The 21,077-nt window shown below is 38.2% G+C and overlaps 1 protein-coding gene across 1 annotated transcript in view; it reads left to right on the top strand.

The window, feature by feature from the left end:
* The window catches only part of LOC101919076 (multiple epidermal growth factor-like domains protein 6), a 201,018-nt gene that overhangs the window by 92,846 nt on the left and 87,095 nt on the right, over positions 1 to 21,077 (top strand). The window contains exon 5 of the mRNA XM_055817598.1: positions 18,371 to 18,493. Coding sequence (XP_055673573.1) covers positions 18,371 to 18,493 — 123 coding nt within the window. The remainder of the gene's footprint in view (positions 1 to 18,370; positions 18,494 to 21,077) is intronic.

Here is a 21,077-nt window from a genome sequence, read left to right as displayed (position 1 = left end):
AAAATAATTCATAAAGGATACAGGTTGCAAACTACTGACTTGAAATTTTTATGCATTGTTCTCAAAATCTGCATTAAAAAACAGCTGTACCTTCCCCTCCCTTACCCTGCCCCTTGCATCGCATCTCAAATTAGGTCTCTTATCAGCCTGCAGCAAGGACCACGGCAGTATCTCCAATATCCTGCAAAGAGACAATACCACACAAATAAGGGGGAAGGGGCAGTACTTCTATTTATTATTTTGTGTATGGTGAGAAGAAATAAAATAGTTCTAGAAATGAGGTATGATCCTTTGACAATCTTATGCCAGGACAGAAGGAGTGCAGAATGTTTCTCTGCACTGCAGAAGGAGGGCTGGTAACAATTGTCAGTTGAGTGGGTTAAGGAGGATGACAGTGTCTCTCTTTTCCTATTGTTCTGCTGCCTTGCTCTCCAGCTTCCTACAGACCCTCACTCTGGATGTCTGTTATATATTTCATTGATAGAAGACTGTATGAATTTGTCCTCTAGGTAAACACATTTCTGTCTTAAAGGGTGGTGAAATTGTTCCAAGATACAAGTAAATGATCAAAATGTGATATCAGCTCCAGGTGGAATTTTTGGCTTATTGATTTTTTTATTTTTTTTTTGTCTGTGGTTAGCTACACTACATTTAAAACCAGACAAGAGAAGCAATGGAAAATAGGGGAATATCCTACAGTAGCATAAGCTGGCCAGATGATGCAACAGTTTTTCTGGTCTTTTACAAGTTTAAATTAAATGGAAGATTTCAATTTTAATGTAAGTAGCAAGGATACAATGTGCAACTTCAACATAAAAAGACAGAAATACAGTATTAAATGTAAGTATTCAGTGTTAAGGCTCCTGAGATGCTGTTTGACTAGGTTGTTATTCTTTTAAATTTAAATATGCAGTAGTACTTTTTCAAAATCACTTGAACAGACATGCTATTTCTCTTTGAGTAATAATGATTTACCACCTTTTATTTTATCTTTTGGATGTCAGGGTAGTAGCATTACCACACTGAAACTAAGTCATATTTCTTGTATCCTATATCATTCTCTTTAGCAGCATTTGACAAGAGAAAGAAGAATACTATGTTTCCAAACTACAAAACAGCCATACTTCCTTACGAGAATATTAGAAAACTTAAGTTATGAGGCACGTTTTAATAACTTCAGTCACATGTACTCAAAGCAGGCATACGCAAAGTATTAACTGATGTAGTATTTGTGTAATAGAAGTCTTGGTGTTTACTGTGTAGCAAGGACTTACGACCATTTTAAGGAGATTTCTAGACCCTGAGATGAAATAATCTCTTTTTGGTTTGTCACTGTGATAGAATGAAGGTGCTCATGAATTTACTGTAAATAGAATTTTCTAATCATCCTCGGGAAAATTAGAAATATATGGCAGAATAACAAACCAGCCATTCATCTGTTGGGTTAAATGTACTAACGTGAACTTAACAAGCCATGTCGTCTTTTAACACATGCAAAGGACCAAATTATCTGCTGAAAGACTGACATTATGTAAATGTAACATTTGCTGGACCTCTAAACCCTGTGATTAAATTACTGTCTAAATTATTCTGCAATATGAATGTCGCCTACAAAAAGAAAAGCTGTAAAAGAAATGACTGTGACATCTTCTGGGTTTGCAGTATTTCCATAATGAATATTTGAAATGAACAGTTTGTATATATAACTCAAAATCTTAATGAAATAAGAAGAAAGTGAGTGGAGGATATGACGTGAGGAAAACTTACTCTACAAAGAGTAATTTATCCCAGGGTTTTGGCAAGACTTTGTTAGCGGGAGAAGCACGGCTCAGTTAAAAGGGGAATTTCATCCACAAATCAAAACCTGTCACTGGAGAGATGCTTCCCAACTTTCCTCTGTGGATGTGTTGGGTAATCAGTGGCAAGTAGCCTTCTTTCACTTAGGACATTGGGAGAGACACATCTGTAAAACAGCAAAAAATAAAAATGGAAGAGTGTGCTGAGAAGTAATTATGTCCCTGAAAGGCTGTGTATAAATTGTTCCCTGCAAATAGATATCTCCTCATGCAGAATAACTGATCAGTTAACTTGTACTGTATCATTAACTCATGTAAATTATCTTACTTGTATTTCACTCATTCAAAAAATTAAAATCTAGCAGAAGAAATGTGTTTCAGCAAATGGAGGAATTGAATGTTTTATTAATTGGCTACTTAGTAAGCTATAACAACAACAGCGGGGAGAGGCAGCACTTCACAGAGTCATTAATTGAGCCTCATGGTACACCTGCGAGGTGGAATGACTGACTGATAGCCCTTTTCCGATTACTTCGCGCTAGAGGCTGCGGTGACGGAGAGTTAATATTCTCCTGAAAATCCGTAAAGGCCATTTTTTTTTTTTTCCCTCTACTGTCTCCATGAAGCCCCAGGTGGAAATTCAGCCCAGATGGAAAGCAGCAAAACTGAGGTGCTCAGAGAAATGACTTGATATCCACCTGCACTGGAAAGTTAAAGATTTCTTAGAAAAGATGGTCAGTCTGGCCAGCGGTGGTCCTCAGCAGATGGATTTGGGGGTACTTTTTTGCATGGATCTTGCATTTCTGGTCAGTTTTGCCGCAAGGTTTGTTGTTATCGTAAGGGGAGCCGGACCAGATCTCCACAGTCCCCAGCAATATTTTATAATCGAGAGGACTGGTTCCAACATGTGGGAATCCTTCCTTGTTGTCTCATCACCTTGATGGGACTTCTTCATTCTTTTTATATATGTTTGTCATTGTAATTTATAATGACCAGAAAATTTAGTGTGAACTTTACCTGCAATGCATACATGTTATCTTTTCTCAGACAGCAAAGTTTTCCCGAGAGCCTTATTCACTTGCTTGCTTCCTGTGCCAAATCCTGTAATAGGAGAATCAGTTGTATTGTTTAGATATAACCAGCTTATTCAAATTCTGTGGAAATCCAGATGTAATTTCCAGATTAGTTCATGTTTCCACAAGCCGTGCAATTGTGGTACTATTTTCAGATGAAGCAAATCTTTCTCAATCCTACAGACCATCCATAAAAACTCACCTCTTCCCCTCTGCCCCCCCCCCATGTGATTTCGTTCAGTGAGAGCGAGAATGAAAAGGGGTTTAATTCAGGTGATTTTGTAGTGATGCTCCCTGTTTCAGCAAAGTATGGTAGTTTATTTCTCCTTGCTAGAAAAAGTGCTTTTTTTTTAAAAAACAAAAAAAAAAAAAAAAAAAAAAAAAAGCTTGCAGGTGTCCTGTTGATTTCCCTTCATCCAAACCCTTCCTGTTGTGTGGGAAGAAAAGTAGAAAAATACTGGGCGGTTGAGGGGGAATAATAAACATCATAATAACAGAAAATAAAAACTCTAAACTGCTGCCTCCATTCCTCAAACTATTTGCAGATTCAACCAAAATGGCATCTAAATGTTTGAAACTTTGTTTTTATTTATGCCTTGTCCTCACTGTCTCACTAACGTACCATGGCCTGTACACAACTGGGAGAAGACCATGCAGAGCGACTTACTGGTTTGTAGCATTTCCTCTTTGGAAGTGGAAATACAATTTTTCTGTGCAACTGTAACAAAGTTACCTCCAAGATTCCCTTCACTTTTTGTTTGAAAAGGAAATATTTCTGTTTTTCCTTTCTCTTGTTCCTCTTCCTATTTAGTCAGTGCCCCATAAATACATCTGCAAATAGCTCCTGCTCTAAGTAGTTCAGTTTGCAATTAAAAATACGAGGAAAACAGGTAAGCATGAGAATCAGTGGCAGGTATATTCCCTGGTTTTCTAATTTATTCAAATTCTGGAGGAAATGAGATACACAGGAAAATAGATGACTTCAGATGCTCTGAGGGTGAGGGCTGGTCCTATATATGATAATCTCTGAAATATATACTGCTCTTAGTTATACCATAATCCCTGATAATTGAGAAATTTGGTCATTTCTGGCATAAACATGAGTAGTTTTTCAATATCTTGCTGTTGAGCTTAAATTACCACAGGTTTACAATTTTGTAACTATAAACTGAACTTTGTCATTAATTTTTCAGCATTAAAAAGAAAAAGTAGGCTAAACTTGAGCTATAGATGAAGTATTTAAAATAATTTCCCAAAGCCCTTCATAAATGTGACATTGATTCATTGATATACAGACCATTAGCAGTTAGTCTCCTCTGTTCATCTATCATTTCAATTATCTCTAGACTTCCCCAGGGTCTTTGACAAATGGGAGACAATTTGCATTTTGTACATTAATGACCTTGGCTGAATTTGTAATTTTATTCCCCCCATCTTATAATTATACGTTAGCATTTGAGGGGAAAACCCCACAAAACTATAGTTGGCCAGTTTTTAATTTAACCAGAAGTGTACAGCTGCTGAGGTGGAGGAAAAGGAACAAATATGAAAAAAAAATAAAAGCCTAAAAGTATTTTGGATTTTGTGAAGAACTTTTACTAGGATGCAGATTATAGCAAGTTAAGTGTGATGTCTGTTTTGCAGGGGAATGTTAGCTCTCTGGGTTGCAAGCTTAGAAAAGCTGTCTCTTGGTCCCTCTGACAACGCACAAGAGGAATTTCGGGAAAAGATCCCTTGGGGGGGGTGGGGGGGTGGGAAGAGAAGAAAGTAGATGAAAAAGAGCCACATTTAAAAATGTATAATTCAGAGGTGTATGGTGCTGTTAGATGTCCAAGCATACTTTGTTACTTTACACCATCAATCATCTATCTCCTCTATAGTGGGCCAAACTCAGTAGTAAAGAGAAAGTAGGAATGATTGTCATGGAAAGAAATATTTTCCGAGCTCCTTTCTTTTCTCCAGTACACTCGCTGCCATCCAGCCTTTAGCTTAGGCACAGCGGCAGTCCTCGAGGACCACCAGCCACAGTCCCACCGTGTGGTCTCCTTTCTGCCATGTCTAGTCCCCTAGTTTGCCTTCTAGCTCCTGTTCACAGTGCGGTTCCGACATAGAGATTTGAGCTTTGGTTTTTTCATCGTTTCAAGTGTAAAATTATTTTCAACAATGCCAAAGCATTCTTAAAAGGTATTTTGTATCTTCTGATAAGCATGTTTATTAACATTAATTTTTGTGAATCTTTGCATGTGGGAAGAACCACAACCACCTCTGAGTGTTAATGTTTTCATATTAGGTCAGACAAAGGTATCTTTTTTTAAGTATTGCTTTTCATCCAGAGGCGTTGCAAAGCTTTTCTGGAGTAGTACATAGACAGACTTCCTCAGTTGCTAAAAAAAATTTCCATTAATAATTTTGGGTTGTTTAAGACTCCCAAATAATCCTTTTTAGCTTTTTGTTGCTGTTGTTGTATAGAAGATTGCCTATTAAGTTAAACTACTAGTTTTCTTCTGTCTTTGAACCTGTGGTCTTCTGCTCTATTGATGTAGTAACCAAGTTTTAGTGTTACTTGTGTTGCTCACTGTACACATCTTTCCCATGTTTAAAAAAAATACGTGCGGAAACGTCCACATGTTACCATTTTTTTCCCACTGTTAATGCTCAGAATGTGGGTACCCTGGAGAAGCCATATAAGGATTTAGTAAAAATTAAGCTTTTTAAGCTTTTAGGCAGGCAAAGGAAGTGGTACGGTATTCACAGAAGTAAAATTCACAGCTTAAGTACCCTGTAATTGAAGATCAGCTTGATGGCCTCACAGCATCAGTTCCTCACCAGAAAGCTTCACAGCCAGCTTTCAGGATTTTGGGGCAGCGTGCTGTTTTTTAAGCAACGCAGGGACACGTATGCAGTGCAGTGCATCCCACGTGCTGGTGATCACTGCCTTCTCTAGGAATGTTCTGCAGTTGTTAAAAATTCACTGTTGCCATCACTAGCAGCAGTGTGGTATCTGAGATACGAGTCTTTGCCTTTTCCTTTGAACATGAAATCGTTGCAGTCTCTCAGACAACATCAGGTGGTAACTGTTGGCAACAGCTACGATGTTAGGAGCGACGTATGTTTCTGGCTAGATTTTCAGAACCATCCATAACATTATACTACATGTACTTTGCTCATATATCACACTTCCCTTTTGTGCGTCAGAATGAATTTGGCTGTCTCTTCCATGCAAAAAAGTAATTAGCTTGGGTTGAATGTGAGGAATTTATTTTTTAATTGGAACCGAAGGGTGAAATTCTGAATGTGGAAACCTGAGCTGTGAACTGGTGTTGACCTGTGGCCTTGGCACTGCAGCTCTCCCGCCTAGATGCTCACACTTAGGAGGGACTTATGTGTATAGCAAGAAAGGTCTTGGTCTTCAATAGCATTTGTCCAGGGTATGTTCAGATCAGGCTGTTCAGCCTTGGATTCTTCTGACGTACGTGTACAACTGTTTTTCCACATGCTGAAGATCTGGCAGTGTTTGGTTTGAAGAGGTTTGGTTAAATTAGATGCTCCGAGTGGTCTGTAAGAGTGAGCTAGAGATCAAGGTAAACATATTCATTGATTTATTTCCTCACTCTTTTAAAAACAGGACTCAGGCTCCAAACAATAGATGTGCCCGTGGAATGTACTTGTTTTGCCCGTTTTGTGCACTGCACACAAGTGCCAGGTGGATATGTATTTATTTCCTCACAGCCTCTCCGGCCATGTTTGGATTTTTCTACCCCTGCTAGTATCTGCCCTTTGATGTCTGTTTTTGATTTATTGAACATCTACAATAGCTCTTTAGTACTTCAAATTTATTTCTAATATGTGTTCTGTTTAAGAGTATTAAATTTAATACTTTGACCTTAGTGCTGCTCAAAAATATATAGGTGGTTATCCAAAACCCAACAACTTTATAGGAGTGTGTTATTTAAGTTTTTACAATGGTATACCCTTTGTTAATAGTGAGGAACATAAAAAATGTCTGCTGTTTGCTGTGAGAAAGGTAGAACAACGCATGTTTTAAGGTGTAATGATCATGTTTGAAAAGATCAACTGATGTAGTAACTGTGAAGTTTTAAATTATTTATGCCATCTCACTGATGCCTTGCTGAAAACACAAATGCAAATTTCTTTTCAGTTTTGACCTCTGAAAAAATTGAGCATGGCGCTCTATCAAAACCAGATGCCTGACATCCAAGTAGATTTAAAAGGAAAATTTAGTTTGTATTGGGAACCAGAGTGTGAAGTTTGGGTTACATAAAACTGGCTCTTTCTGGCTCTGGTATGAATCAGTTTTAGCAATGCAGAATTAACAATTTCAGCCCTCTAATTTCTGCCTGTGATCACCTCTGACATTTGGTGGTTTAAAAACCCTGAGATCACATATTTTTATAACCAGAACTCCCAGGCTGTAAAACTAAGTCTGCTACCTCTGCTAACAACAGCCGCTACACGTGGTGAACACATGCACTTGCAGAAGCGGTGAATGTCCCAGGTTCAAATGCCAGTGTCAGGCTGAGGTAACTTTCTGCCAGATTGTTGTTTCTGCAGTGTCTGACTTACACCATCACGCTGAGGCTGATTTATTTGTTTTAAAGGAGACCTCTGTGCTTGTCTGCTAGGAAAGGCCCTGAGAAATCACAGCAGTTCTCTGCTACTCATTGCTAATTTATCTGGGAAAAGAAAATCTTATTTCTTCCATCCTTTGCTTCGAGTTTGCCATTAGTAAAAACTGTATGCAAGTTTGTGGTTTGTACATCTCTTTTCAAAGCTTGATATAACTCTATAACCAAGTTTAATCCTCCCACTTGAGTTCCTTAGTGGGAATTCCAGTTAAAGGATGCTCACCTCACTGCCATTTCTGGTGAGAAGGATCCAGACCTCTCTGAAATATTTAGCTCCTGTTTAGTGCTAAATGACATAGCTGCCTTTCTGAAGCACCCAGCGGCTCCCGTTCATCGAGGTGCTCAGCCCTGAACAACGCTGCTTTTTGTGCACGTAGGCTATTGCATGCTGTGCTCCTTAGCAAACCTGCCCTGCAGTCACAATAAGCAATAGTTAACAAGCACCCATTGGTGTCAGATAAGTTAGAAGAATTCAGAAGACAAATTAGGCAATGAAGTCTCTGGGAATAATGACTTCCCTTGGGTTTCTGTACAAATTAAACTGATGAAGATTTAATCTTTTTTTTTTTCTTTTTTTCTATGGGTTCCTTTGCCCTTGACACACAAGATCAGTTACTAGAAGACACAGTGACTGAGTGCAGCTAAGTGCTATTGGCATATGTCTATGTAAACGAAATAACGAGTTCTCATTTATGTGTCTTGTAAACAAGTGACCTGGTTGTATGATTGTGTTTCAGCCATGCGGGCAATGATTACAGAAAAGTTATTTTCTGTAGTAGAAAGTGAGATGACTTTACAACTATAGTTAGTGTAGGATTTTTGTCAGGGCAGTGAGTAATTCTGCCCACATAACTTTCAGGAAGATCTAGAAATGGAAAACAAAAGATGGGAGAGAATATTCAGGAGGATATAGGAAGAAAGAAATATTTAACCCATTTAAGTCAGTAGCGGAGGCGTACCATTCATTGCTGTTTGATCTAATCCCAGGCTATATCTGATGATGAGTAGAGCCTGTTCTACTAGTGATTGACATTGACTGGCAAGGACAGCTATTAAGAAAAATAAGAAAAGAAAGTAGGAGCTTCCATTCAAATCTCAATAATGAATTCCAATTCTAAATCAGAAGCTGGGCATACATCATCCTTTCTCTGCTGAGAAATCTTTTACATTCATTTCAGTTTGTAATGGTTTTGGGGAAAAAAAAAAAAAAAGAAAAAAGGTTTTAATTATTCATGTGAAAAATGAACTAATTTGCTCACATGCTTAGTCCTGGGGTTAATTATATTATGTAAAAGAATAGTTCATAAGGAACCGGCTTATTACAATAGGAATGCCCTGAAATTTAAGCTGCTTAATTTGTTACCTTGCTCAGACTGTACTATTGTAATAATCAGCCTGTTTGTATGTTAAGCAGCAGCTTCTGGACTTGTGGCTCTGGCCCTGTAACGGGGGCTGTAGGCAGGCGATGTGGTTTGACATGCCCTCTGCTGAGGGGTTCCTCCTGCGCCAGCGTGATCGCTTTGCACCTGCCGTTCTGGTCACACTGCTGGAATGACATCAGATAGTGTTTTGTACCAGGTGAGAGCCTGCCCCAGTGGGAATTGAAGCACCAGGATTTACTGAGGAGTGCTTCAAATGTCCCTTTTCCACAGCATTGCAGTGGAAGGGAGAATGCTTCTGGATTAGAGACATTTATTTTACAGGCGTAGAGAAAAAGAGCTGTGCATTTGCAGTTTGATCGGTTCTTTTTCTGAGTACGGAATAAAGACAGAGGAAGAGACAAAGCTAGCATTTATCTCACTTTATTCTACACTTACATTAATACTTTTTTTTGTCATCTTTTCTGCAACTAGAAGCTAAAACCATTATTTGAGTTACCTTTCCTTGAATGTTTGGAAGCCAATTTTCGAATGAGCTGTTCCTGTAGTGCCCAGTTCCCTGTTCCTGCATCCTGCTGGCTGGAGCTCGCCTCGCTCAGACTCCTGCTGTGGCTAACTCCAATTGCTGCTTACATAGATTTTCAAGGAATAGCATACCAGAGCTTTTAAACACCCCATGTTGCACATGGGTACCAAAGTATGCCACCCCTAAATTGGGCAGAATCTGACCCATCATTATAGATTTTACTTGGAGCAAACATATTTATTTGTGCATGACATTGTTCATTCACCTCTTCTCCTGGTGAGTCTGAAAGACATCAACCATGTACACCTCTATCTTTATCTTTGGTTTTGTTATTTATGTGGTGGAGTATTGCAGTGCTCTTCACAGGGTGTGACATCTTAAATCTCTTAAAAATACATGTCATCGAAGAAGAACAGCAAGGAAACAAAGGCAGCAGCTCGTGCATTCCTGCCTTTGTTTCCTTGCTGTTCTTTTTTGATGCCAGCGCTGTATATCTCTGAGCTTGCGTTTTGTTCTGTGGATGCTGGCACTAGCTAACCCACAGGTAACGCTGGGTTATTTACACTTACGTATACTGGCTGTCATTCTCCAGTTATCTTGGCCCAAGAACCTCCATAATGTGGCATAGCCGAGATTTTTTATTTATTTATTTTTAATATGGAAGCAAGTAGTTCTTTTATTAGAGGAATATATAAAACTTAATTAGGAGATTTATAAAGCTTAATGACTGTAAGTGCTAAGTTTTTTTCTATATCCCTTTTCAATTCAGTTCTGATTACTCGATTTATAGGAGATCATAGGAAGCTGGAGGAAAAGCAGCAGTTCTGCATTTAAATTTTCCAGAGATACAAGAGCAAGAGAGGCAAGTTGGACATCCTGTTGGGGTAATAGAAAAAGCTGGGAAAAAGCCAGCCCTGAGTTTGTGACCTGATATCTTCTACTGATTTTCTTACCCAGGAAAGCAGAAGGCAGCAAGATTCAAGCCTGTCTCGGGTTCAGGATGCACTTTGTGAACTCTCCTTTAGGCACCAGGACTTGGCTTGGCTAGAGGCAGCCGCCTGGCTTGTGCTTTGCAATTCATATTTGGGATTTAGCACTCAAAGCAGAAAAGAAAATCCAGTTGCTAAGACTCCTTGCTAATAATCACTGCTTTGGAAATAATCTTTAAAGAATGTTTACCTGCCTGCAAAATACTTAAGTGCTTCTATTGTGGAATCAAACTTTCAAAGTTCAAAGTCTTTTCTTGTTTGTGTGTGCATAACCAGCGCTGGTTGGTACTAGAAGTTAGACATACTGCAAAGAGAACGCATTTTTAGGGCAAAAGTACTTTTAGACAAAAGCAAGGGCTTTTAGGGATGGCACTGCAGAGTCCTGAATTCTTTCTAAAAAGGCTCCATTTTGTGGCATGAAAAGTTGAAGTGGAAAGTAATCCATCTCAGCAGAGCTCTGATGTAAGGAAAGTTGCAGTACAGCAGACGATGCTTTCTTTTATGTTTTGCTCATAACCATCATAGCAGGCAAAGGCAAACACTTGTCTAATTTGATAAAATATCTTTAATTGCAGCAACGGTACTTGAGGTTTGGGCTGGATGCATAAGCTCTGTTTGTAATCATAGTTCCAGCCGTACTCCACAATCATCTCCAATCATTGCCAATTAGCATCCGTTAGTCTGTTGTTGCTTAATTCAGATGTTCTGGGATGTTTAGTTGCATTATTCATACCTTGTCTGGGAAAACATATTCTAAAAATGAGTACTATTACAGGATTTCTTTGTACTGTGATAGATTTTTTTTTTTCCCTGCCTCTCTTAGTTATTCTAGTTAATTTAGAAAGGAAAACTTTGTTCATGATTTTAGATCCTGCATTTCACTTTTAGGAAACAGTTATTCCTGCTTGATAGAGAATTTGAAAGAGGGATTAAAAAAGTAATAATCAAAGCCGGTATTTTTTCACAGAACAGTTTGGTTTTGGAAGTCGTTGTTGCAAAATGTCATTGATGCTCAAGACATTAGGAATGAAAAGAAGGAAAAAAAAAAAGAGAGCAGCCATGTATATGGTTACGGAAGACTGCCATAACCAGTAACAGATTTTAAAAGGACTTTTAAATCCCAATTTTCAGAACAGAAACTAGTCATTAGTTAGCAGAGAGAGGGAGTAGGAGAACTTGAGGTGGAACAGGCCATCTCTATACCTGCAGCAGGGCACTGAGCATTCTCTGCTGAGGCACAAGATGGATTACAGGTCTTGTCTAATAGTGCTTGCCAGGATTTTGGGGTTTAAGAGCTTGTTGTTTCACTTATTTAAACTTTGAGCCTGTTTTTCCCCTCTACAGAATTTTATTCTGACTTCAAAGGAGTTTTCCTTAATGTGAACAAGTGCAAATGATTGATGAATCTGTTTGGGTTTTTTTCTTTAGATGATGATTTTAATAAAAAGAAGTTAATATTAAATATTAGTGAAGTATATTTAACAAGGGCTATGCTTGACTTTTGGTTTTGCACCTAAATCTCATGAAATGGCATTTAGTGCCCCAATAACAAAAGAAAGCAAACTGTGCCAGAGACACACATCCCCGAGGAACGCGGGCCATGCACACATTTGCTACGTGACTGATGTTCTCTGCGTATATGAAAGTGACATGGGGATAAAGAGAAATGAGTGCAGCAGTAATTTCTTAAAAAAAAAAAAATAATGAAAAAGAGGAGATGATAGCTTGTGAAAGCACAAGTACTACAGCTGCCAGTGGAGACAGTGGCAATGATGGGTGTTTTCTGAGAGTTCACGCATGGAGAATCTGTGCCAAACTCTCAGGTAAGTTTGTTCCACTAATCAGACGCTTGTTAATAACTGCTCAGATTTACGATACTTCATAACAGCAGCAGAAGAAATATTCGTCCTGTTATTGACTTTGTGGAGGAAGAAAACCTAATAAAGCATTAAGAGTGCTTAATCAATACACATGTAGGACTGCTTGACTATCAGAATGAGCAGCTTTGTTTTCTATTCAGGCAGATAATTTATGGTTAGCGCTGGAAGTGATGTATGTAATTTATGTTTTAGAGACAATTACTGTTCAAAGACAACTGTTACAAAGCTCTTGCAGAAAATGAAGAAAAAGACAACTGCAGTCTCTGGGGTGTGAGCATTGTGCTCAACAGCCTGTCTGGTATATTTGCTCTTCGCGTTATATTTATGTATAACGTTGCTATGATGTATGTGTGCATGCACTTGTGTCAACTGTTGCGTCATAGCAGTGAGCGGCCTTAAAAGTTCAAATCAACTTTCTCAGGTTTCAGGATTTTTTAGACATATGGGTTTGGTTGCAGACCATCTGGGCCATAATTTTTAAAAAACAGTGTCTAAAACTGTAAGTTAAAGAGCTACCTATTTGCTGGATCTTTAGTGCTTTTTAAAAATTGAATCAAATTATTTAGATCTATAAATAAGATGATGTGAAGTGTGCATTATGACACTTGCCTATATGACACCTCCTTATAAAAGCAAATTTTAATATAGTTGCATATATACTCATTTGTTCATGTACCAGGCACTCGGGATATGGTAAGGTACACATCTAGGTGCATTTAAATTGAACCTTATAAACTACATGTAGGCTTTGATTCTAACCATCATAAGGGTTTTATACTTGAAAGTATTAGTTATATTTTCTGAGTTAGAAATTCACATATTCAAATTGCTATGAAAGTCAATGTAAGCTGCCAGTGCCTGTTAGCAAGAGTAATCAAACCTCTTTCTTAGATAAAGATATTTAACATCTAGTCCTGAAATCAGACCATCTTCATCATAGCCTTCAGGAGAAAATGCCAGCTGGGAAGAAGTGTTATTAGTGAAATGCTGTCTTCCTTCTAAATAAATACGTACTTGTTACTTTGACCCCTAATTGAAGCACGGTGTGTTAGCCCAACACTTTTAAACTAATCAAAATAACCTCTCTGTGATGGTGGGCTTTGTTCATGTGGTATTGCAATAACAATGTGAATGATTTTACAGATTTTATTCCACTTCAGTGATTTATTACAAGTCCAGCGAGCTCTGACACACACTGAAGTCAGCAACTTATGGGTCAGAGCACAGGTTAGCCCCCAAGGCTGGTCACTGAAATGGCAAGTTTGCGTGTGGTTGCATTAAATAAATAAAATTGCAGCTCATATACAGCTGATAAATATAGAAACCTTGGAAAATAGGTTTTAAATACTGGACTGCATTTACAAGGTTCTCTTTGTTATCTTAAAATTAATCTTTATTAACGTGTATCACATAAAATTTTTAATGCATGAACAGGTAAAATATACTTGCATTTATACATCATTTAAGTAAATTTAAGTAATTTTAATTAAAAAGTACTTAAACTGTACTTTAAAATACTTTAACCATTAGGCAATGGGTTACCTGGTGGGTCCCATAAAACTACCACTGTTGCCAAAATTAAAGGGCGATTCACTGCCCTGTTTTCCTGCTACAGAAGAGCAGCCTCTCACAGGCAGCCCTGCTCCGTGCAGATGCTTCTCCTCCGGCAAGGCTGTCGGGTCCTGCACTCAGGGCAGGCTTAATCCCTTGGTGGCTTTTGAAGATGCTGAATGCAGCTCCATGTGGAGAACCTGCAGAGCTGCAGCCCACACCGACAGCTCAGCGTAGAGGTGTGTGAAGAAGACTCCTGCCCTCATGTATTTCTGCTTTTTAGACTCATTTGGGGTTTTTTTCTTCATCTGTTTGCTACATTTAGAGAGCAAGCAAATAATGCAGGACACTTCTGTTAGATTTCAAATTGAATTTATTTCTTTTAAAAGAAATGATGAAGAACACTTTGTCCAGTATTTACTTTTATATAAGGTGTCCATTTATTTGTAGGAAATCTGAAATCACCTAGACTTTCATAAAAACTTGGTCAAGGGTTTTTTTTCCCTGGAGCTGAGGATTGCTCTGACTTGCTGTGCTGTGTGATATTTTCAGACAGGGATTGAGCAGCATTAAACAAGAATGGTGAAGTAAATGGATTGGAATCAGTCCTTCTCCATTTAGCATATAACTCCTAGGCATATTTAATTGCTCAAAGGTGGTCCATTTCATGAAAAAAAAAAGTAAGGCGTGATCCCCCACATATATCAAATACTTGATGAGACTTTTAGACAAAAGAATACCTTTTTATATAGTGCCATTCTTTAATACCACATGTGCAGGCAGTGTGGGATGTACGCACATGTCTACAAACCATATTCTGGCATACTAGTAGATTTAAAAATATACTGTGGATTTTTTTTTCCACGTGTATGGTAGACAGATCATATATAAAGTTAATAGCAAGTTAATCTAGGTAAAGGGTTTTTTCAAAATTTTTTTTCCTTAAAACTTCATGTGGCAGGATTGAAAGCCTCACATAGAGTATGTCCCATAGATAATGTTTTTGTGTTGCAACATTGGCTCTATAAATAAATGTGAAGCATTGCAGTAGCAAACATCACATTTATTTTTTTGAAGCGCCTACAGCATGTCATTACAGATGGATTGATAGTCTTGATAACATTGAACTTTTGTCAGACCTAACGTGGCAGACTTGTTACATGTCAGAAATTTTCTGTCATTTTTCTTGCTATTCAAAAGGCAAATATATTTGCAACCTTGAGTGACATTGAATATGGAAAGCAGACAGAAATTTATCATTTGACAGAATTGTTTTTGTTGGTGGTTTTTTCCTTTTTTTTTTCCTTTTTTTTTTTTTTCAGTGGCAAAGCTGTAATCGGATTTTAAAATTCTGACTACTCTGTTTTTAGGAATATTGTGGCTGATAAGAGCTGTATGAACTGTCTTTTTACAAATGTAAACCACATTTTTTATTACTTCACATTCAGATCATTTATTTTTTGCTTCTTGGACTGAGGCAACATCTGACCTTTATTACTGAGTCGCACAAAACAACTTGGCAGGGTACAGGCAATGAAGAAGGTCTTGTACAGGAGGCCGTTCAGCAAAGGATGCAGATGCTTAGAGAGCAAATTTTCATAACACTGAGGTTGAAACTAGTACAATTTATACCTCGTGAGTGTGTTCCTTCAACGTGAGCGCTTTGTAATAGCGATAAAGTTGTATCAAAGAGCTTATTTTGATGACTTAAAGTCTAATTTAATTTCTGAGTTATGATGATTAGCTTTAAATGAGATGTCTGTTTAATGAGACATGTGGATAAAGAGTCAGGTTTTCTGCATATAATAGAAAAAGCATTGGATTTCTGGTGTAAGAACCAGCAAAGAAATGGATGATAACATTTCATCAAAGGATGAGAACAAGCATTAAGGCAGAGACAAGGAAATCCTCCACAGAACATTAAGAAGACAGAGAGTTTGAAGAAGAAGATGAGGTTATCAATCATATAGCACCGATACTTTTGGGGGGCAAAGCTCATAGGTGAACCACAGCATTTTATGCTGAACAAGAAAGAAAAAAGATTTCTGATTGCTAATAAAAACACTCTGTAATCAAAAGGAAAAACATTCTATACATTAGTATGCAATAGCACTATGCACTTCTGAATGTATTATACCCTAGTGAAATCAAGAGGATAATGATTAGCTCCTCAGCTAGAAAGGTTTTCTTCCAATATTTTGGTTCAAAAGACAGACAGTGGTGTTAACAAATTGGGCTGTATATTGTAGACCACATCACTTAGTCAATATTTTGTGCTAGGAGGTCATGTAGTACTGTAGGTGCTAAACAGTGTAGAAGAATAAAGTAGTTATTATTCCCATTATTTTGTTTTAAAAAAATTAACAGAGCAAGAGATTTTATTAGTTTTCAATACTGTTAGTATAAATAGAAGTCGAAGCTGTGGAGCAGGGTTATTATGTGGCTCATTACTGTTTATTACCACAAGGCACATCAAGATGTCTGCAGGTTAGGGGGAGTAAATCATTTGGAACATGCCTGTTTTGTCGATCTTCTGCACGATGCTCAGTGCTAGCACGCTTTCTTCCAGTGCTTTGAGGAATATGTCTAAAATCTGTCGCTTGTCATATGTTCTCTCTGTCTCTTGCTGAAGAGAAGCGAACAGACGAATGTCTTATTTTGGTACGATTTGTTTTTACATTCAGGAGTGGGGGGAAGTGTTTTTCTTTGGAAAAGTTTCTGTCTAAATTGTGTTCCCATGAAATTGAGAAGAGCCTTGCTGACTTCACGCGAGTTAGGCAGAATTTGGTTTGTAGTGTAGCTCTGAGATAGCTGAATATTTTTTTTCTTTTATATAGCTTTCCAATGTTTTCCAGTATCACTGAGGACAAAGTTTTGCTGTCGGTTATTACACTGAATTTAGAGCTGCAGAGAAATGCAAGGGTTTTAGTGAGTTTGTGCCTCTTCAGCTGCACTTTAGTAAATGTTGATGTTTCATGATACACTTTTCTTTTAGCTTTTTAGTAGTCTGAAACCTCCCCTAAAACTTCTTTTAACCTGTGTTTTTTAGCCAGGATCAGAAAAGATCTATTAATGTTAAGCTTAGGCTCATTGAAGAGCTAACAAACCTTGGTAAATCTCAGTCTTTAACAGCTAAGGATTGCAGTTGAAAGGCTCTCACCTCTTGCATGAATGTGAAATTCTTTCTTTTTTTTGAGTTGTCTTTGCAGCACTTTGTATTTCTTTTGACCAGAGTCTAATTAGAAGTTTTTAAAAAAGCTCCATTTGCCCACTGGAGACGTGGAGTGCTGCTAATATGAAGTCACTGTGATTTTTTTAGTCACAATGATGCTTATCTTCTGTTGCTTTATCTTCCTTCTCCTGCTTTTCTTGCTGTCTAGCCTGAATGTAATGTGTGGTCTCTACCAGTGCCAAAGGCCTTGCGGGTGTGAGATCTGTCACCTGCATTCTCGTGCCAGGTTTGAGAATCTGGTGTGTCCCCTTAGCTCTGGCTTTCCCCTTACTAACATGCTGAGGAGGTCTGCTCTGCGATCAAAGCAGTTCAAGTCATTTGTCAAAAAATGTTACAAAAGACATCCGCAGCCCATTATTCTTACGTGGTTTTGTTGCTGTCCCTGCTTACCCCCCTGCACTGATGAATTACGTGTCTGTGTGGCATTAACGCTTCAGAGAGAGCAAAGCAAGCAAGAAAGCATTGTGCAAGTACGTGTTCCGGAGTAGATGAAATCAGTGCAGCAAATACCTGCTGATTTTGTTACATTTACTTATCCCACTTGACAAATTTTCTAGTTTGGAAATATTTCCATACCATCTGTTGTCTCCGATCCTGTTCAACAGAGCACTATTGCTGGCCTGATGATTTCTTCAGAAATCCTTATGCAGGGTATATAAAAACATGGGTTAAAAAGCAAATGTCTTCACTATTGATTCTTCTCAGCCATTGGCTAGCCTATTTACTTATTTATTCCTGCGGTTCTTTAATGGTTTTCATTTATAATGTGTAAGGTTCTATTTTTGCATGTAGGCAAGCACTGACTTCATCAGGTGAATGTGTGAGGTGTGTAGATACTAGTGCATGTGTATCTGAAGGAAAGAAGGACCTTAACTGACTTCAGACACTACCACCTTTTAGAGGTTTCTCATCTCTGCCGTGACTGCTAGAAGCAACCTCATGCACAAGTGAGCCTGGTGGAAATGACCATAAAAAGATTATTCCTGATCTGGTTGCGTGGAAGTGGGAAGTTGGTGTGTTGGGTAGAGCCTGCAGCTGGAGCTGGGCAGACCCTGCAGCTTACCTCATGCAGAAGTCGGGGAGCAAAGTCCCACCGTAGCACCTCTTGGTTGAGCTGGGGGGCACAGCAACAGAGCTGGGAGTCCCTGCTCCTGCGGTTGCCTCCAGGGGCCTTAGCTGTGCATCTTAGTAACTTTTTCATTTCATCACATCACAATCATACACAATTGTCCTCAGATAACCAGGTAATGTGGTCAATGCTCACTCTTTACTGACTGCTGTGTATTTTCTTCCTTCAGACATAAATGAGTGCACCACTGAGAACGGTGGCTGCCATGACCAGTGCTGTAATACCATTGGCAGCTACCACTGCAAATGTCCAGCTGGCCAGAAACTAGAAGAAGATGGCAAATCGTGTGGAGGTAACGTTTTGTACTGTGTCTCACTGCTATTAAAAAATGAGAGAAGGCATTGGAAAGGAAAAGGAAATGTTAGCTTTTATCTGGAGCCAGCCAAAGAGCAAATATTCAGAGTTGTCAAGAGTGCAGATCTTCTCATGTCTGGATTATGAAGATGTAACTGTAAGAACACTTCAAAGCGTTGGGGTTTTGTTTTCTTTTTTATGAAAAAATGTTATCACTTAACCTGGATTGGCTGTGCCATGTTCTGATTATGGAATTTCCATCATCAATTTAAAAACTTGAAGAAAGTGTATATGTTTGATAACATTTTGCCTGTCTCTAAAACAAAATGGTTCTTATCAGAAAACACACATACATTTTTTTGCATTTCAATCACAATTCCACAGCTAGAGATTAACTGAATAAAAAAGGATTTTAAACCACATGCTACATAAACCCATGTGTCTCCTTCCTAAGGGAAATATGTCTAGTTAGTGCATTATAGGGTAAAACTTGTTCTTATGCAAAAGCTTGACTTTGTGAAGAAGCAAAACATCACTTAAGCTTATGTTAGAACACATAATGAGTTATGGTTAGACTTCTTAAAGACACACGGGTAAACAAAGAGTGGGTATAAACAAGCCCATCTGATCTGTTGAACCTACAGTCACTACATTTTTTGCATCATCAGATGCTGCAAAAGGTAGAGGAGATCAGGTGTGGGTGTACTGTATTGCAGGCCAGAGCAGTTCCTCTTCTTGAACTCTCCTCTAACACAGGTAATGAATGTTTGCGGCTGTGTGATCTTGTGTGCACTGGCTGTGTGCCTGGATTGCACCCTCGATTGCATTTTATTGCTGCAATAAGTATATCGTTGACATATTTTTATTATCTCAAGTTGAAAGGTACTAGGTTAGGTTTTCATGAAGTGTATTACCATCTTTTCACAAGAAACCATCTTCTCTGGCTTTTCCTGTTGCGTGGTATCTCACAAATTCCTTTCTTCCAGGATTTCATTTTACCATTGTCCTTCAACTCCTTTCTTAAGGTTTGTACAAAGCAATGTATTTCTTGGATGTGGTCATCTGCTTTATCCTAACTTTATAATCCATTTGCCTGCACTCCTTTTTTCACTAGAAGATGATAGAATTATTTTCCACACCAGCCTATCATTTGATATCCAACTCGACAGTTTAAATAAGCTGTAGATGGTTATTTTATTTTGATTGAAGTTTTTTGCGATGGTCCTCTGTGCTTTCATTTTGGCCTTTTGAGAGCTCAAGCCAGAAATACTATGCATGATTCACAGATTCCTGCTACTTCACCTCAACCTTCTCTTGCCTCTTTCAGGGACTGGCTGATAATATACCCATGAACCGGTCTGCATGTTGGTGGCTACTTATTGCTTGCAGATCTGCATAAAGGTTGTCAAAAAAATAAGTTTTTGAAAACAGGTGTCCTACTCACTGGGATCCTAAATTGCCTAGTCTGCAAGAGCCCCGTTTCCTTTAAAATACTTTTGTGTTAGTAAGTTAGTTAAATTAGTGTTCCTTCTGCACAATTCTTCTTTTCTTAAAATATATTTTAAAAGCTAGTAGTTTGACATTCTTTAAAAACCTCAAGCAGAGCTTAAGGTGTTTGATTCCTGTACTATACACTATGAAAGCAGGAATTGCAGAAGCATATATTAGTCACAGATTTGAAGCTGCTTTTTGAACTCTTCAGACAAAAATGGAAACCTACAATAAACTGTAAATGCTCAGGTCATAGAACAAAGTGAACATAGGGGTGACACTAATTACACTTGAACTTTTGTGGAGATAATGATGATGAGCGTACGGCTACGCTGACTTACAAGGAAGCCAATTTCTAGTCATCACATGTTACAATATAAGCAACTTAGTGGTTGATCACTACATGTAAGTAGTAAGTAGTAATGTAAGTAAGTAAGAATTAAGTGAACTTCCAAACGAAGCTGCGTGTGCTGCTGGAAGGTGCTGGATCTTTCAGGACGTGACACTGAATTGCTGTTTTATTGATGCCTCTGCATTGCTCAAAGGGGTCATTTTGCAGATGAGAGTAAAACAGCTTCTCATTCAGGTTAGCCAGCGTTTTTGGAGGAATAAGGCTTATAGTTGTTCTCAGCAGTTACATTCTTTCTTTCTTTATAGCATCATTGTGCTTTATGTTACCCCTTAGTCTAAACTCGAGCATTAAATAGATGTGTACTATTGTTCTGCTCCCATTATCCATCTCATGGTTGGTTTTATTTCACTGGTGAGTGAAATGATCAATTGGTGTACAGGCTTTTCTATAAGCCAAGGTACAAATAAAGTGTATTGTTAGAAAAGCACCATGGAAGCGGTGCAGATTTTATTCAGTAAGTCATTATTAGTGCAAAGATTGATCCTGTTTTTCAGAAATAAAATAGAGCATCCTTCTGGCAAAAAGGAAAGATGTTGTCAGAATTATTAAAAAAAAAAAAAAAAGCTTTATTAATTGGTAGCTGTTTAATGCTAAGGAAGGGAAAGTAGGTAAAAATTCACTAATCCAATAACGTAATGAAGTGTACTGCTGATTTGATCAATAATAGTTGGGGGGGGCA

This window comes from Falco peregrinus, chromosome 12 (assembly GCF_023634155.1).
Source record: "Falco peregrinus isolate bFalPer1 chromosome 12, bFalPer1.pri, whole genome shotgun sequence".
Lineage (NCBI taxonomy): Eukaryota > Metazoa > Chordata > Aves > Falconiformes > Falconidae > Falco > Falco peregrinus.
The sequence above is the reverse complement of the archived record's forward strand: the minus strand, read 5'-3'. Positions and strand labels throughout refer to the sequence as shown.